The sequence below is a fragment of the Chiloscyllium plagiosum genome, unplaced genomic scaffold, assembly GCF_037043375.1.
Source record: "Chiloscyllium plagiosum isolate Xiang-an unplaced genomic scaffold, Cpla_swu_hap1 HiC_scaffold_5, whole genome shotgun sequence".
Classification (NCBI taxonomy): Eukaryota; Metazoa; Chordata; class Chondrichthyes; order Orectolobiformes; family Hemiscylliidae; genus Chiloscyllium; species Chiloscyllium plagiosum.
The window spans coordinates 135,018,479-135,041,350 of NW_028270143.1; the positions used below are offsets into that span (position 1 = coordinate 135,018,479).

General features: G+C 44.0%; 1 protein-coding gene across 3 annotated transcripts in view; it reads left to right on the forward strand.

Annotated features, from left to right (window-relative positions):
- Positions 1-22,872, forward strand: part of LOC122550355 (IQ motif and ankyrin repeat domain-containing protein 1-like) — a 250,072-nt gene that overhangs the window by 11,003 nt on the left and 216,197 nt on the right. For 2 of the 3 annotated variants that reach the window (XM_087986874.1, XM_087986876.1), the window contains one exon: positions 21,155-21,277. The exons of the other annotated variant lie outside the window; for it this stretch is intronic. In XM_087986874.1, coding sequence (XP_087843000.1) covers positions 21,155-21,277 — 123 coding nt within the window. The remainder of the gene's footprint in view (positions 1-21,154; positions 21,278-22,872) is intronic. 3 annotated transcript variants of the gene reach the window in all.

Genomic DNA, 22,872 nt, shown 5'->3' on the forward strand with positions numbered 1-22,872 from the left:
ATTCCTCTGACTAGAGAATCCCCTAACACAGTTGATCTGTTGGAAGCCGACGTACCCCTTGTTGCATTAAAGCCAGTCTCAATACCAGAAACTTGGCTGTTCGTGCTACCTTCCCCTGAGAATCCATCACCCCCTACATTTTCCAAAACCGCATACCTGTTTGAAATGGGGATATCCACAGAAGACTCCTGCACTAGCTGCCTTCCTCTCTTACCCTTCCTGGAGTTAACCCATCTATGTGACTGTATCTGAGACTTTCCCCCCTTCCTATAACTGCCATCCACCACATACTGTTGCTGTTGCAAATTCCTCATCGCTTCTAACTGTCTCTCCAACCAATCCATTCGATCTGATAAGATTCGCAGCCAGCATCATTTATGGCAGATATAATCCATAGTAACCCTTAAACTCCCACATCTGACAAGAAGTACATATCACTGTAAAGGCCATTTTTTTTGCTCCTTCACAATCTACAGACCCAGAAAATAACACCGTCTTATTCCTCTACAAAACACTGCACCAGGTTAAATTTGTAGTTATATGGCTTATATTTTAAATTTAATCAAGAGACATATCTCCAAAAACATATAATCAAGAAAGAACCCACTCTACTCACTACTGAAGATTCTCTGTAGGCCACACTTAAAATAACGATAACTTATCTGATTCTGTGCTGTGAACTTCACCCAACAGGTTCCTCCAAGATCAGTTGTGAATTTCACCATTTGTTAATTTTCCCAGATGCACTCCGATGTCCAGCGATACATGAATTCAAACAGCAAAGGCAGTAACTGTGCAGGTTCTCTCTCTCTCCTGCAATGACCTCACCATGTGCTTCCTTTGTCTATTCTTCTCCCTTTTAAAACTGCTGTTGTTTTGACTTTTTTTTCCTAAAATTCCAAAACAATGCAACAGCATATAAAACAGGAATTGCTGTTCCTGGAATTCGAGGAAATCACCTCCAGCACCGAAAATACCTCAATAAAGGAGCAGCTGTTACAGCCAGAAATTTTTCCCGTCCTCCATCTTGGATTACCCAGAAGGTGCAATCCGTCCATCTTGTATAGGTCACTTCTACCCCAGAAGAAATACTAATGATCCAAAAATGTGAATCCCTCTCCCCTACATCAGCTTCTAAGCGATGCATTCATCTGCTCAATCCTCCTATTCCTACCCTCCCTCGCTCGTAGCACTGGGAGTAATCTAGATATTGCTACCCTCGAGGACCTACTTTTTAAATTCCTGCCTAACTCTCTACATTCTCCCTTCGGAATCTCCTCCTTTTTCTTCCTATATCATTGGTTCCAAATTGTACAATGACCTCCTACAGGTCCCTCTCCCCCTTTTGAGGGTTCTGCACCCTCTCTGAGAAAACCTTGATCCTGGCACCAGTGAAGCAACACACCATTCTGATATTTCAATGCTGGCTGCAGAAACATTTGTGCTTTTAACTAGAAAGTCCCCTAACACAATTGATTTCTTGGAACTCGATGTACACCTCATTACATTAGAGCCAATCTCAATACCAGAAACTTGGCTGTTTATGCTACATTCCCTTGAGAGTTCAACACCACCTACATTTTCCAAAATAGCATGCTTGTTTGAAATGGGGATAGCCACAGAAGGCTCTGCACTACCTGCCTATCTCTCCTACTTTTCTTGGAGTTAACCCATCTTTGTGACTGTGTCTGCGGCTTTTCTCCCTTCCTGTAACTTCTATCCATCACACCGCCTAGCTGTTGTAAATTCCTCACTGCCTCTTACTGCTGCTCCAACCGTTTCATGTAATATGATAAGATTCACAAGCAAAGACACTTCCTCCAGACATAATCATCAGTGACATGGAAACTCTCACTAATCTCCTACTTCTGTCAGGAAGAGCATATCACTCTACTAATGGTCATCTTTGCTCCTTCATAATCGACAGACTCAGAAAATAGCACCATCTGTTTGCTCTAAAAACAGTGTCCCAGGCTAACTTAGTACTTACAGTTTATATTTTTAAAATTTAATCAAGAGACAGATCTCAATACAACATATAATCAAGAAAGAATCCACTATACTCATTACTGCAGACTTACAGCAGGTTACATGTTAAAAACTAGGGTTAGGTACATTAGTCAGGGGTAAATGTAGCGGAATGGGTCTGGGTGGGTTCAGAGAGTCGGTATGTACTTGTTGGGCCAAAGGGCCTGTTTCCATACTGCGGAGAATCTAATCTAATCTAATCTAATCTGAACATCTTCACTTACTCAGCATTGACTGCTCATTAGAGAAAGAATTCCAAAGATTATTCATACTTGAACCACAGGCTTTTCACTCGTTAGGTGAAAGACATTTCTCCTCACCTCACTGGTTTACCCCGAATCCTCTTACAAAGTCAAAAGCATGGATGTTCACTTTGAAATAGAGGGTGTTTGCTAAATATTGAAGTTCAGGCTCAGCTGCTCGAATGAAAAGGCTGGGAGATGGGTTGCTCCATAATAGGTGCTGAAAATGTGTTGCTGGAACAGCGCAGCAGGTCAGGCAGCATCCAGGGAACAGGAGAATCGACGTTCGGGCATAAGCCCTTCTTCATTTCCTGAAGAAGGGCTTATGCCCGAAACGTCGATTCTCTTGTTCCCTGGATGCTGCCCTGACCTGCTGCGCTATTCCAGCAACACATTTTCAGCTCTGATCTCCAGCATCTGCAGACCTCACTTTCTCCTGCTCCATAATAGGGCCATGTAACAATTGGCTGTTAAATGGATGCCTGAACTTTGGTTGCTGTTTTGACAAAAATTTGAATTTAACCAAATACTTTAAATTATAGCCAGGATACTAACACCCAATGGAATTTGAATTTTATTGTTTTGACACCTGAAAGCTAAGCAATTTATAAGAATTTAATGTGTCAAGGGAGGCACATTAAAATGTGTCAAGGGAGGCACATAATAAAGCAGGCATTTTGAAAATTGGTGAGAGAGCAAACTGCCCATCTAGCGTCTTGCTCTCAAAGAAATTAGAAAACGTTCTCTATCAATGGGTACCATTTCATGTAAAACCTAGCTGCAGTAAAAGGAAAAAAGAAGACTACCCAGAGAGATCATCAGCCAGAAGATTGAAGGCAGTGCGGAAGACAGAGATTGTGTGGTCTTGAGATTAAATTAATGTTTAATAAGTAGGTTATTGGAGCAGCATATTTTTATAGAGATGGTGTCAGATAGTAAGTAGTAAAGAAAAGGGGGGACTGAAGATTTGTGAATAGTTTTGTTTAGTGTTCACTATTCAAGTTAGGAAAATATATTGTTATTTTCTTTAAATAGTGGAAATTAGGAACACTCTGTCACTCATATTTTAACAGATTGCAAGGTGAGCTTTTCTAGGTGTTTGGTTTAATTAACAGAGGGGTTCCCCTCCATGTCTTAACAATCCTTACATTGTCATCCCTGGTCTGGAGTCCTCTGTCATCAGAAATGTCCTTCCTGCATCTAGTCCTGTTAGAATTTTACTCTTCTGAACTGCAGCAAATAACGCCATAGTTGATTCAACTTCTCCTCAGTCAGTCAGTCAGTCCCACCATCTCAGGAATCAGTATTGTAAATCTTCACTGCACTTCTCTATAGCAAGAACATCCTCCCTCTAATAAGGAGAACAAAATTGCACACAATACTTCAGTAGGGTCTCACCGAGACCCTAAACTAGTGCAGCAAGACACCCCTGCTCCTGTACTCTAATCCTCTTGCTATGAAAGCCATCATATCATTTTTTTTAATCGTCTGCTGCACCTACATGCTTACCTTTAGCAAATGATTTATGAGGACACATAGGTCTCATTACACATTACACTCTCTCTATAGGCATTCAGATAATAATCCTGCCTGCATTTGCTACCAAAGTCTCCACATAAAAGGGGGGAGGAGTTGCATTGTTGGTCAGGTGTAATATCACGGCTATGCTAAAGGAGGACATTATGCGTAGTGAGGCATTATGGGTGGAGCTGAGAAATAAGAAGGGTGCAGTTACATTGTTGGGGCTGTATTACAGGCCTCCCAACAGTGAGCATGAGGTAGAACAAATAGGTTATCAGATTATGGAAAGATGTAGAGGCAGTAGGCGACTGGTGATAGGAGATTTTAATTTTCCCAACATTGACTGGGATACACTTAACGTCAGAGGTCTGGATGGGGCAGATTTTGTAAGAAGTGTCCAGGAAGGTTTTCTAGAGCAGTACGTCAATAGTCCGATGAGGGAAGGGGCCGTATTGGATCTGGTGTTGGGGAATGAGCCAGGCCAGATGGTAGAAGTTGCGGTGGGGGATTTCTTTGGGAACAGTGACAACAATTCTGTAAGTTTTACAATACTTGTAGACAAAGATGAGAGTGGTCCTAAGGGAAGAATACTAAACTGGGCCAAGGCCAATTATATCAAAATTAGGCAGGAGCTGGGAAATGTGGATTGGACACAGCAGTTTTAAGGGAAGTCCACATTTGAGATGTGGGAGGCTTTCAAAGTTAGATTAAAATAGTGCAGGATAGGCATGTCCCATTGAAAGCAAAGGATAGGAAGGGCAACATTCGTGAACCATGGATGACAGGGGAAATTGTACGAGGAGCCAAGAGGAAAAGGGAAGCGTACATAAGGTCTAAGCAGCTAAGAACAGAACGGGCCCTGGAGGAATATTGGAAGAGTAGGACCAGCCTTAAACGAGGAATCAAGTGGGCTGAGCAGAATTAAGGAGAATCCCAAAGCCTTTTCGTTTTATATAAGAAGCAAGCGAGTAACTAGAGAAAGGATTGGTCCACTAAAAGATAATGAAAGAAGGTTGTGCGTCGAACCTGAGAGAATGGGTGAGATTTTGAATGATTACTTTGCATCAGTGTTCACTAAGGAGAGGAACATGATCAATGTAGAAATAGAAGTTTGATTAGTCTGGATCACGTTGACAAAAGTAGGGAAGATATGTTGGGTAGGCGAGAGGTTATTAAGGTGGACAAATCCCCAGGACCGGATGGGATCTATCCCAGGTTGCTGAGGGAGGCGAGAGAGGAAATAGCTGGGGCCCTGAGAGATATCTTTGTTGCATCCTTAAATACAGGTGAGGTGCCGGAGGACTAGAGGGTTGCTCATGTTGTCCCCCTGTACGAGAAGGGTAGTAGGGATATTCAGGGTAATTACAGACCAGTGAGCCTGACGTCAGTGGTGGGAAAGTTGCTGGAGAAGGTACTGAGGGATAGGATCTATTTATATTTAGAGAAGAATGGGCTTATCAGTGATAGGCAACATGGTTTTGTGCGGGGAGATCATGCCTTACCAACTTAATAGAGTCCTTTGAGGAAGTGACCAAGTTGATAGATGAAGGAAGGGCGGTAGATGTCATATACATGGACTTTAGTAAGGCGTTTGATATGGTTCCCCATGGTAAACTAATAGAGAAAGTGAAGTCACATGGTGTGCAGGGTGTTCTAGCGAGGTGGATGATGAACTGGTTGAGCAACAGGAGACAGAGAGTAGTAGTTGAAGGAAGTTTCTCCAAATGGAGAAACGTGACCAGTGGTGTTCCACAGGGGTCAGTGCTGGGGCCACCGTTGTTTGTGATAGACATCAATGATTTGGAAGAGGGCATTGTTGGTATGATCAGCAAGTTTGCAGATGACACTAAGATTGGTGGAGTAGCAGAAAGCATAGGGGACTGTCAAAGAATACAGGAGGATATAGATAGACTGGAGAGTTGGGCGGAGAAGTGGCAGATGGAGTTCAATCTAGGCAAATGTGAGGTGATGTATTTTGGGAAGTCTAATTCTAGAGCGAATTATACAATAAACGGAAGAGCCTTGGGAAAAGTTGATGAGCAGAGAGATCTGGGAGTGCACAGGTGGATAGAGTGATCAAGAAGGCATACAGTATGCTTGCATTCATCGGACGGGGTATTGAGTATAAGAGCTGTTAAAATTGTACAAGACATTGGTTCGGCCGCATTTAGAATATCGTTACAGTTCTGGTCGGCACATTACCAAAAGGATGTGGATGCTTTGGAGAGGGTGCGGAGAAAGTTTACGAGGATGTTGCCTGGTATGGAAGGTGCTAGCTATGAAGAGAGGTTGAGTAGGTTAGGTTTGTTTTCAGTGGAAAAAAGGAGTTGGGGGTGTGGAGGGATCTGACTGAGGTTTACAAAATCATGAAGGGTATAGACAGGGTAGATCGAGATAAGCTTTTTCCCAGGGTGAAGGATTCAATAACGAGGGGTCATACTTTCAAGGTGAGAGGCGAAAAGTTTAAGGGGGATACACGCGGCAAGTACTTCACACAGAGGGTGGTAGGTACCTGGAATGCGTTACCAGCAGAGGTAGTAGAGACAGGCATGGTAGATTCATTTAGGGTGCATCTGGACAGATGCATAAGTAGGTGGGGAGCAGAGGGATACAGATGCTTAGGAATTGACCGACAGATTTAGACAGTAGATTTGGATCGGCTCAGGCTTGGAGGGCCAAAGGGCCTGTTCTTGGGCTATAAATTTTCTTTGTTCTTTGTACATAAATATAAAGGATCCACATTATATTCCAGGAGCCTGAGTGAATTTCTGTTGTGCATTACGTAGGTGGTACGCACTGCTTCCACTGTGCCTTGCATTGGTGGTGTATGGTTAAATATTCAGAGTGCCAGTCAAGTGTATTGCTTTGTTTAGAATGCTGTCAAGCTTCCTGAGTATTGGAGCTCCACATATCTAAGCAAGTGTATTCTATCACACTCCTTGCAGGTGGTGGGCAGGTTTGGGGAGTCGGGATGTGCGTTACTTGCTGCAAGATTCATAGCCTCTGATGTTCTTTTCTAGTTACAGTACCCATATGGCCAGTTCAGTTCAGTTTCTGGTCAATGGTAACCACCAGCTTGATGATAGTGGGGTGACAACAAAAGGATTTACATTCAAATGTTATTGAATGTGAAGTTGTGAGAGATTCTCTCTTGTTGGAAAGGAATTACCTCAGATAAAAAGGCATCCATAGTCAAAGTTCCCTCTAAGCTGCATGGCTGTTCCAGGGTCCGGACATAGCAATCAGTTTCAGCACACCGACTGTGGCATTGACTTCCAGTTCCAGAAGTTGCTGTTGTGTACTGACCTCAGGCTCGTGCAGTCGGGAAGAAAATTAGAGAGAATGCTATCCTTAGATAGAGCTATATGTGTCCAGTCCGATGAGAGAGGATGCGCTGTTGGACCTTGTTCTTGGTAACGAAGTGAAACGAACCAAGTGGATCAAGTGTCAGTCAGGGTACGTTTAGGAGACAGTGATCATTGTATCATAAAGTTCAGGCTGATGGTGAAGAATGACAGTGGTATGTTTAGCTTCAGTGGGGGGGAAGCTTCTAGAAAAGATTATTCAAGATTGAGATAGTAAAACATAGAAATAGGAGCTGAAGTAGGCCATTCAGCCCTTCCAGGCAAAAGACTGCAGATGCTGGAAACAAGAGTCTCGATTAGAGTGGGGCTGGAAAAGCACAGCAGCTCTGGCAGCATCCGAGGAGCAGGAAAATCAATGTTTCGGGCAAAAGCCTGAAACGTTGACATTCAGCCCTTCCAGCCTGCTAGTAGTCAGCAGAAAAGTTAGCTAACAGGAAGAGCCAGCATGGACCTTGAACAGAAAACTCATATTGAACTAACTGACTTGAATTTTTTAAAGAGGCAATAAAAAAAGTCAAGTTTGTTGATGTGGTGCATGCATTTTCAAATGGCATTTGATATATTGCCACACAGCAGACTTATGTGAAAAATTATAGATCATGGAATAAATGGTCCAGTAGCAATGTGAATACAAAATTGGAAACACAGAGTATGGTCAATGAATGTTTTCTGGCTAGAGGAACACTTGTTGTGCGGTTACCCAAGAGTTGTTTGTTTTCCTGATTTTATTTAAATATAAATGATCTAGATATTGGTGTGCAAGGGGCAGATTCAGTGTTTGCAGATGACATGAAACTTGGATGCATTGTAAACATGGAAGCAATGATGAACTGGTCTCTCCCATCATTGAGGATGGGGAATGCTCGTGGAGCCTCCTCCTCCAGTTTCTGATGAAGAGTCACCAGATTTGAAATATTAACTCTGCTTTCTTCCCACAGATCCTGCTAGGTCTGTTGAGTTTCTCCAGTAATTCCTGCTTTTGTTTCAGATCTTCAGCATCTGCAGTTCTTAGTTTAATTTTACTGTTCATGACTGAATGTGACAGGACTTCAGAGTGAAGAGCTGACCCATTGGTTGTAGAATCACTTAGCTCCATACATTGCATACGACTTTCATTGTTTGTTATGCAAGTAGTTAATCAAGTGGCATTGTTAATCAAGGGTAGTATAACAGCAGCTGAGATAACGTTTGAGGACTCATCCATTGAAGTAGTTTGGACTAAGGTTAGAAACAGGAAAGGAGGTCACCCTGTTGGGAGTTTTCTATAGGTCTCCGAGTTGTTCCAGGGATGTGGAGGAAAGGATAGCAAAGATGATTTGGATGCGAGCATAAGAGGTATAGTTAGTAAGTTTGCAGATGACACCAAAATTGGAGGTTAGTGGACAGCGAAGAAGGTTACTTCAGATTGAAACAGGATCTTGACCAGATGGGTCAATGGGCTGAGAAGTGGCAGATGGAGTTTAATTCCGATAAATGCGAGGTGCTGCATTTTGGGAAAGCAAATCTTAGCAGGACTTATACACTTAATGGGAGCACTCCCAGGGAGTGTTGCTGAACAAAGAGACCTTAGAGTGCCGGTTCATAGCTCCTTGAAAGTGAAGTCGCAGATAGATAGGGGCAGCACGGTGGCTCAGTGGTTAGCACTGCTGCTTCACAGCACCAGGGACCCAGGTTCGATTCCAGCCTCGGGCGACTGTTTGTGTGGAGTTTGCACATTCTCCCCGTGTCTGCGTGGGTTTCCTCCGGGTGCTCCGGTTTCCTCCCACAGTCCAAAAGATGTGCAGGTCAGGTGAATTGACCATGCTAAATTGTCCATAGTGTTAGGTGCATTAGTCAGAGGAAAATGGGTCTGGGTGGGTTACTCTTCAAAGGGTCAGTGTGGACTAGTAGGGCCGAAGGACCTGTTTCCACACTGTAGGGAATCTAATCGAATCTAATCTAATCTAATAGGATAGTGAAGGTGATTGGTATGCTTTCCTTTATTGGTCAGAGTATTGAGTACAGGGATTGGGAGGTCATGTTACAGCTGTACAGGACATTGGTTTGGCCACTTTTGGAATATGGAGTGCAATTCTGGTCTCCTTCCTATCGGAAGGATGTTGTGAAACTTGAAAGGGATCAGAAAAGATTTACAAGGATGTTGGCAGGGTTGGAGGATTTGAGCGATAGGGAGAGGCTGAACAGGCTGGGACTGTTTTCCCTGGAGCATCGAAGGCTGAGGGGTGACCTTATAGAGGTTTATAAAATCATGAGGGGCATGGATAGGCTAAATAGACAAAGTCTTTTCCCTGTGGTGGGGGGAGTCCAGAACTAGAGAGCATGGGTTTAGGGTGAGAGGGGAAAGATATAAAAGAGATCTACGGGAAAACTTTTTCACGCAGAGGGAGGTACGTGTATGGAATGAGCTGCCAGAGGAAGTCGAGGCTGGTACAATTGCAAAATTTAAATGGCATCTGGATGGGTCTATGAATAGGAAGGGTTTGGCGGGATTTGGGCCAAGTTGGGTTGGGATATCTGGTCGGTATGGACGAGTTGGATTGACAAGTCGGTTTCCATGCTGTACATCTCTGTGAGTCTATGATTCTCGATAGGAGCGAGAGTATCGGGGTAGTTGTTATGAGGGCCTTTAACTTAACCAATATTGACTGCGAATACTATAGATAAAGTAGATTAGGTGGGTCAGCTTTTGTCCAATGTCTGCAGGAGGGCTTTCTGACACAGTATGTAGACAAGCCAACAAGGAGTGATGCCACAATGGATTTGGTACTGGGGAATGAACCCAGCCAGGTATTAAATTTGGAAGTAGGTGAGCACTTTGGCGATAGTGACCACAATTCAGTTATGTTTACAATAGCAATGGACGGGGATAGGTATAACTAGGGTAAAGGCAATTATGATGCGATTAGGCAAGATTTAGGATGGGGACGGAAACTGCAGAGGTGGACACACTTGAAAATGTGGAGCTTATTCATGGAACAGCTCCTGCAGGTCCTTGATAGTATATACCAATCAGGCAGGGAGGTAGTTGTTCAGAGAAGGAGCCATGGTTTATTAAAGAAGTTGAAGCTGTTGTCAAGAGGAAGAAGACGGCATTTGTGAGGATGAGGCGTGAGAGTTACGGGGCTGGAGAGTTATAAGTTAGCCAGAAAAGATCTAAAGAGAGGGCTAAGAAGAGTCAGGAGGGGACATGAGAAGTTGTTGGTGGATAGGATCAAGGCAAACCCTAAGGCCTTCTATAGGTATATCAGGAATAAAAGAATGACTAGAGTAAGATTAGGGCCAATCAAAGACAGTAGTGGGAAGTTGTGCGTGGAATCTGAGGACATAGGGGAAGGGCTTAATGAATACTTTTCATCAGTATTCACATTGGAAAGGGGCAATGTTAGTGAGAACACGGAGATACAGGCTACTAGATTAGATGGGATTGAGGAAGACAAAGAGAAGGTTTTAGCAATTTTGGAAGATCTGAAAATAGATAAATCCCCCGGGCTGGATGGGATTTATCCTCGGATTCTCTGGGAAGTCAGGGAGGAGATTGCCGAGCCTTTGGCTTTGATCTTTATGCCATCATTGTTGACAGGAGTAGTGCCAGAAGACTGGAGGATAGCAAATGTTGTCTCCTGTTCAAGAAGAGGAGTCGGTAATTATAGGCCAGTGAGCCTTACTTTGGTTGTGGATAAAGTGTTGGAAAGGTTATAAGAGATAGGATTTATAAATGGAGTGAACAGAGCTTATAACCCTCCTGCTTACATCTCTCAACTTGGGCTCCCTGACTGTACCTAATTAACAAGGAGAAAGTGAGGATTCCAGATGCTGGATATCAGAGTCAAAACGTGTGGTGCGGGCAAAGAACAGCCGGTTAGGCAGCATCTGAGAAACAGAGCGTTGACGTTTTGAGCTTTAGCTCTTCATTGCATTCCTAATGAAGTGCATATGCTCAAAACAATGACTCTTCTGCGCCTTGGATGCTGCCTGACTGGCTGAGCTTCTCTAGCACCACACATTTGGACCCGATTAATGCCCAGTTACATTTTGTGGTCCATCTAGCTGACTGTTACAATCACTACATCTCTCCCCCTCTAAGTCTGGCCACATAGGCCTGTTCTTTTGCTGATAGCCTCTCCTGGGGGAGACCTCACAGTTTCTGACATCCGGCTGGATGTTCTGATAGGCTGGGTATATTTTTTTCTGCCCTAATTGTAAGGTTGCAGGTTTCTTGTGGTCCATTTGTTTGCCTCTCGTACCCACACTTTATATGTCACAGGACCTGACCTCATGGCGACCATGCCTTTATCCATGCAGGGCCATTCCCAAGGTTCCTACACCGAACTTCATCCCCTGAAGCAAAGTGCCTCTCTCACTTAGAGGATTCCCCCAGGTCTGGGAAGATCAGGTTTAACCTGATGTGGAATCTTCTCTCCATTAGCAACTTTGCTGGAGCTGTCCCTGTAGTTGCTTGAGGGGCAGTCAACAATCAAACAGGAACCAGGACAGTTTGATCAGAGCAAATTATTGCAAATACCGGAATCTGCTCTAATGAAGGGGCATCTAGAGTCAAAAACATTAGCTTGCTGTCTTTCTATGGATACTGCCTAACCCACTGTGATTACAGCATGGTTTGTTTTCTGGGCAGTTTGGTATCAAGAAAACATGTAGGCTGCTTCTTTAAGCCTACCTTCAAAGTTTGGACTGCTCTTTCTGCCAGACCATTGAATGATGGTTGACATGGAGCTATCCTTACATGCCAAATGCAATTTGACTTTTGGAAATACTAGTATTCCCTGCTGGTAAATGATGGCCCATTGTCTGTGACTAACACCTCCAGGAGTCCATGTTTTGCAAAAGATGCTCACAACATTTCAATTGTCATCCCTGTGTTTAACCAAGGAACTCCAAGCACATTGAACCACTTTGAATGGGCATTCACAATGACTGAGAACATCGAACACATGAAAGGACTGGCATAGTTGACGTGAAATCAGTCCAGGCTTTATCTGGCAACTTCCATAAGTGTGGGGAAGCCGCTGGTGCTAGTTTTGTTGGCACTAAGGACAATGTTGGCATCCAGTCCTGGCCACCAGACATAATGTCTAGCCCCTGGCTAACCCTGGTGGGGTTAAGCCAGTACCTGGTGTTGGCCTTTACTTGGGACAATCACTCTGGCACCCCATAATAATATGCCGTTCTCTCCGGTGATCTGCTCTCACCGGGTCCAGAAAGGTTTCAGTTCTGGTTGTGACGGCCCATCACCACCAGCTGGTTTAGTTTTGCCAGGACGGGATGGTTTTGTGCCCACAGTCTGATATTATCATGGAAGGGGGCCCAGAATGTTTAAAATCAGAATGGACTCTTCTCGTGGTGGCACCACCAATGGTATATCTGACAGTGGGACTTGGCTCGAGATATCCACATTTGCCACTTGGCCTCCTGGACGGTGTTCCCATTTATAATTGCACCCACTTAGAATGAGAGCCCACCACTGAATTTGACCTGAAGCTATGGGTGGTACAGCCTTGACCTCTTGAAATAGCCCTAGCAGGAATTTGTGGTTTGTTACTATTACAAATTTACGTCTGTAAAAACATTGGGCGAGCTTTCTCACACCAAAATTGACCACCAAACCTTCCTTCTCTATCTCGGCATATCTTTAGCTAAAGTCCAGCAAGCATACACTGTCAAATATTCCTCTCCATTGGGCCACCAGTGAGCCAACACCACCCTGATACCGTACAGGGAGGCATCACATGTCAGCACCACATCTTGCTTGGGATCAAAGCGTGTCAACATCTTAAACAATGATAGCTGCTTTGTCACTTCCATAAATGCTCCATCTTGGCTTGAGACCATTGCCAAGGCTGACTCTTTCTCAATAGCAAATGTGAGAGCACCAGGATGGATTTTTCATAATAATTCACCAACCCAAGGAAAGACCAAAGCTTCAGTACAGATGTAGGAACTGGGGAACCTTTGATCCCACTCACTTTATCTTCCAATAGGTGTAACCTGGTTGACTCTGTAGCCCAAGTGCGTCACTTGAATGCCTGGAATACACATTTTCTCCTCCTAAGGCAGATCCTGTCTTGGGGAAATGTGAAACAACTATGTCCAAGTCCTCTAAATGCTGTTTATTGCTCTTTCTGGTTATTCACACATGATCTAGATAACTGGCGACCTGGGGTGGAATTTAGTGAGTTAGGAAGCAAGTTTAAAAAGTAGGACCTCAGAGGTAGTAATCTCAGGATTGCTACCAGTGCCCCGTGCTAGTCAGAGTAGAAATGAAAGAAAATGCAGGATGAATGTGTGGCTGAAGAAATGGTGCAGGAGGGAGGGGTTCAGATTTCTGGGAGATTGGGACCGCTTCTAGGGGAGGTGGGACTATTACAAACTGGACAGTCTACACCAGGCAGGACTGGAACCAATGTCCTAGGGGGTGGTTTTGCTAACGCTGTTGAGGAGGGTTTAAACTAATGTGGCAGAGGGATGGGAACCAATTGAGGAGGTTGGTGGACAGGAAGGAGGTAGTAACTAAAGCCTGTAAGGAACTAGATGATGAAGTCAGCGTGACTAAGGGGAAGAGTAGGCAGGGAGCAGAGGATGAACGCAGAGGGACTGGTGCTCTGAGGTGCAAGAAGTGCAAGAAGTGTAGTAGGTAAGGCAGATGAACTCAAGGCTTGGAATAGTACCTGGGATTATGATGTTATTGTTATTATTGAGACTTGGTTGAGGGAAGGACATGATTAGCAACTAAATATCCCAGGATATGGATGCTTCAGGTGGGATAGAGAGGAGGGTAAGAGGGGTGGAGGAGTTACATTACTGGTCAGAGAGGATATCACAGCTGTGCTGAAGGAGGGCACGATGGAGGACTCGAGCAGTGAGGCAATATGGGCCGAGCTCAGAAATAGGAAGGGTGCGGTAACAATATTGGGGCTGTACTATAGGCCTCCCAACAGTGAGCATGAGGTAGAGGTACAAATATGTAAACAGATGATGGAAAGCTGTAGAGGCAACAGGCTGGTGGTGATTTTAATTTTGCCAACATTGACTGGGATTCACTTAGTGTTAGAGGTCTAGATGGAGCAGAATTTGTAAGGAGCATCCAGGAGGGGTTTCCAGAGCAGTTTGTAAATAGTCCAACTCGGGAAGAGGCCATACTGGACCTGGTGTTGGGGAATGAGCCCGGCCACGTGGGTGAAATATCATCAGCGGATTACTTTGGGAATAGTGACCACAATTCCATAAGTTTTAGAATACTCATGGACAAAGATGGGAATAGTGCTAAAGGAAGAGTGTTAAATTGGGGGAAGGCCAACCATAGCAAAATTTGGCAGGAACTGGGAATGTAAATTGGGAGCAGCCATTTGAGGGTAAATCCACATTCGATATGTGGGAGGCTTTTAAAGAGAGGTTGATTAGAGTGCGGGACAGACATGTCCCTGTGAAAGTGAGGGATAGAAATGGCAAGATTAGCGAACCATGGATGAGAGGTGACATTGTGAGATGAGCGCAGAGGAAATAGGAAGCGTACTGCAAACAAACGGAGCTTTGGAAGAATATCAAGAATGTAGGACCAATCTGAAATGAGGAATTAAGAGGGCTTTAAGGGCTCATGAAATATCTTTAGAATACAGGATTAAGGAAAATCCCAAAGCCTTTTATTTGCATATGAGGAGCAAGAGGGTAACTCGGGGAAAGGGTTAACCTGCTCAAGTGCAAAGGGGGAAGGTTATGCATGGCGTCAGAGAAAATGGGTGAGATTCTTTGAGTACTTTGCATCGGTATTCACCGAGGAGAGGGACATGATGGATGCCGAGGTTAGGGATAGATCTTTGATTACTCTAGGTCAAGAAAGCATAAGGAGGGAGGAAATGTTGGACATTCTAAAAGTCCGGATGGGATCTATCCCAGGTTACTGAGGGAAGCGAGAGAGGAAAGAGCAGGGGCTTTAACAGATACCTTTGCAGCATCCTTGAACATGGTGAAGTCCCGGGGGACTGGAGAATTGCTAATGTTGTCCCCTTGTTTAAGAAAGGTAGCAGGGATAATCCAGGTAGTTACAGACCTGTGAGCCTGACATCTGTGGTAGGGAAGCTGCTGGAGAAGATACTGAGGGATAGGATCTATTTACATTTGGAAGAAAATGGGTTTTTAATGATAGACACCATGGTTTTGTGCATGTCTTACCAACTTATTGTAATTCTTTGAGGAAGTGACAAAGTTGATTGATGAGGGAAGGGCTGTTGATGTCATATACATGGACTTCAGGGTTTGTTTGATAAGGTTCCCCATGGTAGGCTGATGGAGAAAGTGAAGTCGCGCATTGGGTCCAGGGTGTACTAGCGAGATGGATAGAGAACTGGCTGGGCAGCAAGAGACAGAGAGTAGGAGTGGAAGGGAGTTTCTCAAAATGGAGAACTGTGATCAGTGGTGATCCGTGCTTGGACCACTGATGTTTGTGTTGTACAGAAATGATTTCAAATGGGAGACTGATTAGCAAGGTTAGAGCTCATGGAATACAGGGAGAACTAGCCATTTGGATACAGAACTGGCTCAAAGGTAGAAGATAGAGTATGGTGGTGGAGGGTTGTTTTTCAGACTGGAGGCCTGTGACCAGTGGAGTGCCACAAGGATCAGTGCTGGGTCCTCTACATTTTGCCAATTATATAAATGATTTGGATGTGAGCATAAGAGGTACAGTTAGTAAGTTTGCAGATGACACCAAAATTGGAGGTGTAGTGGACAACGAAGAGGGTTACCTCAGATTACAACAGGATCTGGACCAGATGGGCCACTGGGCTGAGAAGTGGCAGATGGAGTTTAATTCCGATAAATGTGAGGTGCTGCATTTTGGGAAAGCAAATCTTAGCAGGACTTATACGCTTAATGGTAAAGTCCTAGGGAGTGTTGCTGAACAAAGAGACCTTGGAGTGCAGGTTCATAGCTCCTTGAAAGTGGAGTCACAGGTAGATAGGATAGTGAAGAAGGTGTTTGGTATGCTTTCCTTTATTAGTCAGAGTATTGAGTACAGGAGTTGGGAGGTCATGTTGCGGCTGTACAGGACATTGGTTAGGCCACTGTTGGAATATTGCGTGCAATTCTGGTCTCCTTCCTATCGGAAAGATGTTGTGAAACTTGAAAGGGTTCAGAAAAGATTGACAAGGATGTTGCCAGAGTTGGAAGATTTGAGCTACAGGGAGAGGCTGAAGAGGCTGGGGCTGTTTTCCCTGAAGAGTCGGAGGCTGAGGGGTGACCTTATAGAGGTTTACAAAATTGGGAGGGGCGTGGATAGGGTAAATAGGCAAAGTCTTTTCCCTAGGGTCAGGGAGCCCAGAACTAGAGGGCATAGGTTTAACGGGAGATGGGAAAGATATAAAAGGGACCTAAGGGGCAACTCTTTCATGCAGAGGGTGGTATGTGTATAGAATGAGCTGCCAGAGGATGTGGTGGAGGCTGGTACAATTGCAACATTTAAAAGGCATCTGGATGGGTATATGAATAGGAAGGGTTTGGAGGGATATGGGCCGGGTGCTGGCAGGTGGGACTAGATTGGATTGGGATATCTGGTCAGCATGGACGGGTTGGACTGAAGGGTCTATTTCCGTGCTGTATATCTCTATGACTCTACAATAAGACTACAAGACAAACGAGCAGAAATTAGGCCATTCAGCCCATCAAGTTTGAACCATGGCTATTAAGCTTCTCAACCCCTTTCTCCTGCTTACTCCCCATAATCTTTGATCCTTTTGATATTCAGGAGCTTATCTATCTCTGTCTTAAATATACTCAATGACCTGGCCTCCACATTACCTGGCAGTAATTTCCATAGATTCCCCACTCTCTGGCTGAAGAAGTTTCTCCTTATCTCCGTTCTCGAAGGTCTTCCCTTTACTCTGAGGCTGTGCCCTTGGGTCCTGGTCTCTTCTACCAATGGAAACATCTTCGCAACATCTACTCTGTCCAGGCCATTCAGTGTTCTGTTTGTTTCAATTAGATCCCTCTCATCCTATTAAACTCCATGAGTATCGACCCAGAGTCCTCAAACATTCCTCATGTGTTAAGCCTTTTATTCCTGGGGCCATTCTCGTGAACCTCCTCTGAAACTGCTCCAGGGCTAGTACATCTTTCCTGAGATATGGGGCCCAAAGCTGCACACAATACTCCAAATGTGGTATCACCAGAGCTTTATAGAGCCTCAGAATTACTTCCCTGATTTTATATTCAGGTCCTCTCAAAATAAATACCAACATTGCATTTGGCTTCCTAACTACTGACTCAACCTGTAAGTTTACCTTGAGAGAATTCTGGTCTAGAACTCCCAAGTCTCTTTGCACTACAGATTTCTGAATTTCCTCCCCATTTAGAAAATAGTCCATGCCTCTATTCTTCCTACCAAAGTGCATCACCTCACACTTTCACTTTGTCCTCCATCTGCAGTTTCTTTGCCCACTCTCCCGAACTGTCCAAATCCATCTGCAGCCTCCCCGCCTCCTCAATGCTACCTGTCCCTCTACCTATCTTTGTATTGTCTGCAAATGTAGCCAGAATGCATGCCGTTCCTTCATCTAGATCGTTATTGTATAAAATGAAAAGTTGTGGTCCCAACACTGAGCCTTGCAGAATACCACATTTCACTGGCTGCCATCCTGAGAAGGAGCCTTTTATCCTCACTGTCTGCAGAATGAGGGGAGATCAGATAGAGGTATTCAAGATGATAAAAGGTGTGGATAAAATAGATGTGGAGCAGATGCTTCCTCTTGTGGGGCATTCTAGGGTGAGAGATTATAGTCTTAGGATAAGGAGTAACAAATTCGAAACAGAGTTGAGGAGAAACTGCTTCTTTCAAAGGGTTGTGAATCTGTAGAGTTCATTACCCCAAAGTGCGGTGAATGCTTGGACAGTGAGTAAATTTAAGGGGGAGTTTGACAGATTTTTAATTGATAGTGGGTTATAAGGTTATGGGGAGAAAGCCGGAAAATGGGCGTGAGGAATATATCAGACATGATCGAATAGCAGAGCAGACTCAATGGACCGAATGAGCTAATTCTGCTGTGATATCTTATGACCTTATGATACAGCCATGCTGGTATCAACCCCCACTAGAACTGGCTGACCATTTAACCAGATGTTTGTTTTGATTGGATAAAAACCAAAAGAACTGCAGATGCTGGAAATCGGAAACAAAACAGAAATTGCTGGAAAAGCTCAATAGGTCTGACATCATCTGTAGGGAGAAATCAGAGTTAATGTTTCAGGTCCAGTGATCCTTACTGAGAACCTGCGGAGCTTTTCCAGCAATTTCTAATTTTGTTTATTTTTATTGGTTCTGTTTTGGATGTTGCTAAGCAATTTAACTGTTCCAAACCAGCTGTAGATGGACTTTCCAGGGTGTTCACTCTCCTGGATACCGGCCTATGAGTTCTTTTACTTCGTTCAGACCTCATGGGACTCTGTTGCTGCCTTAGAAGTTAAAAACCACCCATCACTAGGTTCTAGTCCAACAGGTTTATTTGGAAACACTAGCTTTCGAAGCGCTGCTCCTTTGTCAAGTTGATGTGGAGCAGGATTATAAGACATAGAATTTATCACAAAAGATTGCAGTGTCATGCAACTGAAATGATATATTGCACAAACCTAGATTGCTGTTAAGTCTTTCATAGAACATAGAACATTATAGCGCGGTACAGGCCCTTCGGCCCTCGATGTTGCGCCGCCCTGTCATACTCAGCTGAAGCCCATCTCACTTACACTATTCCATGTACGTCCATTTGCCTGTCTAATGACGACTTAAATACACATAAACCTGGCGAATCTACTGCAGGCAAAGCATTCCATACCCTTACTATACTTTTCTTTCAGAAAGGGTTGCAGGTTTCTGTTCATTAAGATGAAAGACTTAACTGCAGTCTAGGTTTGTTCAATATATCATTTCAGTTGCATAACACTGTGATCTTTTGCTACAAATTCTGTGTCTATTGATCCTACTCCACAGCTACCTGATGAAGGAGCAGTGCCCTGAAAGCTAGAGCTTCCAAATAAACCTGTTGGACTATAACCTGGTGTTGTGTGCTTTTTAACTTTGTCCACCCCAGTCCAACACTGGCTCCTCCACATCTTATTCATGAAAGTTAGGTCACATGGGATCCAGGGAGAGCTAGCTAATTGGTTTCAAAGTTGGCTGAATGGTAAGAAGCAGGACATGATGGTTAAGCCAGTGAGCCTGACATCAGTAGGAGGCAAGTTGTTGGAGAGGATACTGAGGGACTATCCAACATTTGGATAGTCAAGGTCCAATGAGGGATAGTCAGCATGGATTTCAGATCTTTTAGAGTTTTTCAAAGAGGTAACCAAGAGGATAGAGGAGGGCAGAGCAGTGGATGTTGTCTATATGGACTTTAGTAAAGCCTTTGACAAGGTCCCACATGGCAAGCTAGTCATTAAGGTTAGGTTGCATGGGATCCAGGGAGAGCAAGCTAATTGGTTTCAAATTTTGCTCAATGGTAGGAAGCCGAGGGTGATGGTTGAAGGTTGTTCCTTGGACTGGAGGCCTGTGACTAGTGGTGTGCCACAGGGCTCAGTGCTTGGACCTTTGTTGTTTGTTGTTTACATAAATAACGTGGGATGTCAATGTACAAGGCATGATTTGTAAGTTTGTAGGTGATACAAAATTAGCAGGTATCATTGATAGTGAGAAAGATAATCAAAAATTACAGAGGGAAGTTGATCAGATGAGGAAGTGGGCTGAGGGTTGTCAAATGCAATTCAATACAGATAAGTCTGAGGTGTTGCACTTTGGAAAGTCAAACCAAGGTAGGACTTATACAGTAAATGGTAAAGTCCTGAGGAATGTTGTGGAACAGAGGGACCTAGGAGTACAAGTACTGGACATAGTTTATTGCAAGCAGCCTCACAGGTCGACAGGGTGGTGAAGAAGGCATTTAGCATGCTGGCTTTCATTGGTCAAGGCAACTGGAAAGAGTGCAAAGAAGATTTACGAGGATGGCGCCAGGACTCTTACGCCTGAGTTATAGGGAAAGGTTGGTCAGGACAGGACTTTATTCCTTGGAATGTAGGAAAATGAGGGATGATCTTATTGAGGTGTATAAAATCATGAGAGGCATTGATAGGATTGGACAATCTGGACCTGTTTTCATTAGCATTTAGAAGATTGTGGATTATATAAATTAAGTTTAGAAATTCTGAATGGTCTTGAGATGGTGCATGTTGAAAGGAAGTTTCCTTTTGCTGGCTAGTCAGGAAGTAGGGGAACATTACTTAAGAATTAGAGGTCGCTCTTTTAAAGCAGAATTGGGGAATGTTTTTCTCTCAGGTGTTTGTGTGACCTTACTAAGTAGGAGCACGCAGAGAAGGAACAAGTATAGGCTACCCCATGGCTGATCTGATATTACCTCAACTCTACATTCCTGCCTATCCCCAATAAGCTTTCATCTCCTTGGTAATCAAGAATCTATCTACTCTCTGCATCAAAAGGCAGTAGAGACAAGGTAATTGAATATTTTTAAGTGGAGCAATAAATACCAAATGACACTAATCCCATTTACCTGCACTTGGTCCATAGTCTACTATGCCCTGGCATTTTAAATGCTCATCCAGATGTTTCTTAAATTTGTGAGAGTACCTGCTTCCACCACCCTCTCAGGCAACACGGTCCATGCTTCTGCCACCCTCTGGGTGAAAACATTTTTCTCAGATCTCCTCATAACCACTTACTTCTCACCTTAGAATGATGCTGTCTGGTCTTGGACACATCTGCCAAGGGAAGGAGATTTGTGCAAGCTTCACTGCCTATGCCTCTCAGAGTTTTGGATACTTCAATTATGTCCCCCCTCCACCTCCTAAACTCCAAGGAGAACCAACGCAGCCTATCCAGTTTCCCCTCATTGTCGTCCTACCAGTTGACCTTATTTAACAGTGGGTGCACCTTGTTGGTATGTTTATTAGATGTGGTTTATCTGTTTTTCTCTCCACCTTTTCCCTTAGCTCCTATTAGATCTGCTCCAAGCAAGGAGCCAAACACTTCCACATCCAAGAAGTCCAACAAACCAGACAGTGGGAACTTTGCTGCTGATCAGTCCACTCTATCTCCTGTCAATGATTTGCAAGGTACTGTGTAACCCTAGAGCTTGTGTAGAATAAGTTCCTAGTGAGAACGTGAGACTTCTGAGTGAGAGTAGAAAAAGATAAACTTTGGATGTTGGAAATGTGCACCAAGCTGATTGGAAAAACATAGCTTCAAGTTTTCATAAAAATCTCAGATCATTGTTTTTCCTTTCAAATCCATGCAATCTCCTCCAGTTCTTTGTTCTGGTAGACATTCTCTGCACTCTGTTCCCCATGACAGCAAGCAGGAATCCAACTTAAGACCTCCTCCACTTCACACAAGGCATCCCTGTCTCGCCCTGGTGAATCCTTCCAATCAGCTCCTCCCATGGGCTCGAGCTGCAACCTCTGCAGGCGTAGGCCTGGCCACTGCTTTTGTTTGTCGTACACTCGTCCCTCATGAGACCACAACTGGATTTCCACGGATGGGATTTCATATTGCTGTCTGATTGAGATTAAATTCCATCAGGTCTCCCAAAGTGAAGAGCTTGGCACCAGTTTTCCACCAGTGAATGCCCCCCTCCCCTGACTACAACCATTGAATTCCACCCAGAACCTCTCAATATGTAATACGTTTTAAACCACTGAAAGGGGAGTTGAAAATAACCAGAACAAAGTAAGGACAGATGAAGTGACAAAGGAGATGGTGGTGTGCAAGGTCAGAGCGAGTGATAATGAGACACATGAGGAGATGAAAGCTATGTCTAGAGATGGAATAATGGCAGAATGACGGACAGCTGTTTTATGGAAGGGAAATCAAGAGACAAACGAGAAGAAAACCAAAACCTGCAGAGAGAAGCAAAATAACATTGAGGCAGAGATTATGGTGTGAAACTGTTGAGGAGAATCCAAAGAGATTCTACAAATATATTAAGGGCAAAGGAGTAACTAAGGAGAGAATAGGGCCTCTTAAAGATCAACAGCGCCGGCTATGTATGAAACAGAAGATGGGTGAGATCCTAATCGAATATTTTGTGTCAGTATTTACGATGGAGAAGGACATGGAATCTAGGGAACTGAGTGAAATAAATATTGATCTCTTCAAATGAGTCCACATTACAGATGAGCAGATGCTGAAGGTCTTAAAATGCATAAAGGCAGATGAATCCCTGGGATCTGATCAAGTGTATCCCAGGACATTGTGAGGAGCAATGGAAGAAATTGTGGAGCTCTGGCAGAGATTTTTATTATAAATAACCATGGTTGAGGAGCCGGAAGACAGCAGACCGGCTAATGTTGTGCCATTATTTAAGAAAGGCTGCAAGGAAAAGCTGGGGAACCACAGACCAGTGAGCCTGATGTCAGTGATAGGTAAGTTGTTAGAATGGTTTCTGAGATACCGGATATACATGCATTTGGAAAGGCAAGGATTGATTGGGGTGGTCAACATGGCTTTGTGCATGGGCAATTGTGTCTCACAATCTGAGAGTCATCGAGTCCTACAGCACAGAGACAGGCCCTTTGGCCCAAACTGGTCCATGCTGACCAAAATGTCCTTCCACGCTAACCCCATTTCCCTGCACTTGGCCCATATCTTTCCAAACCCTTCTTATCCATATATTGGTCCAAATGTCTTCAGCCCAAATATGTGAAGAAGG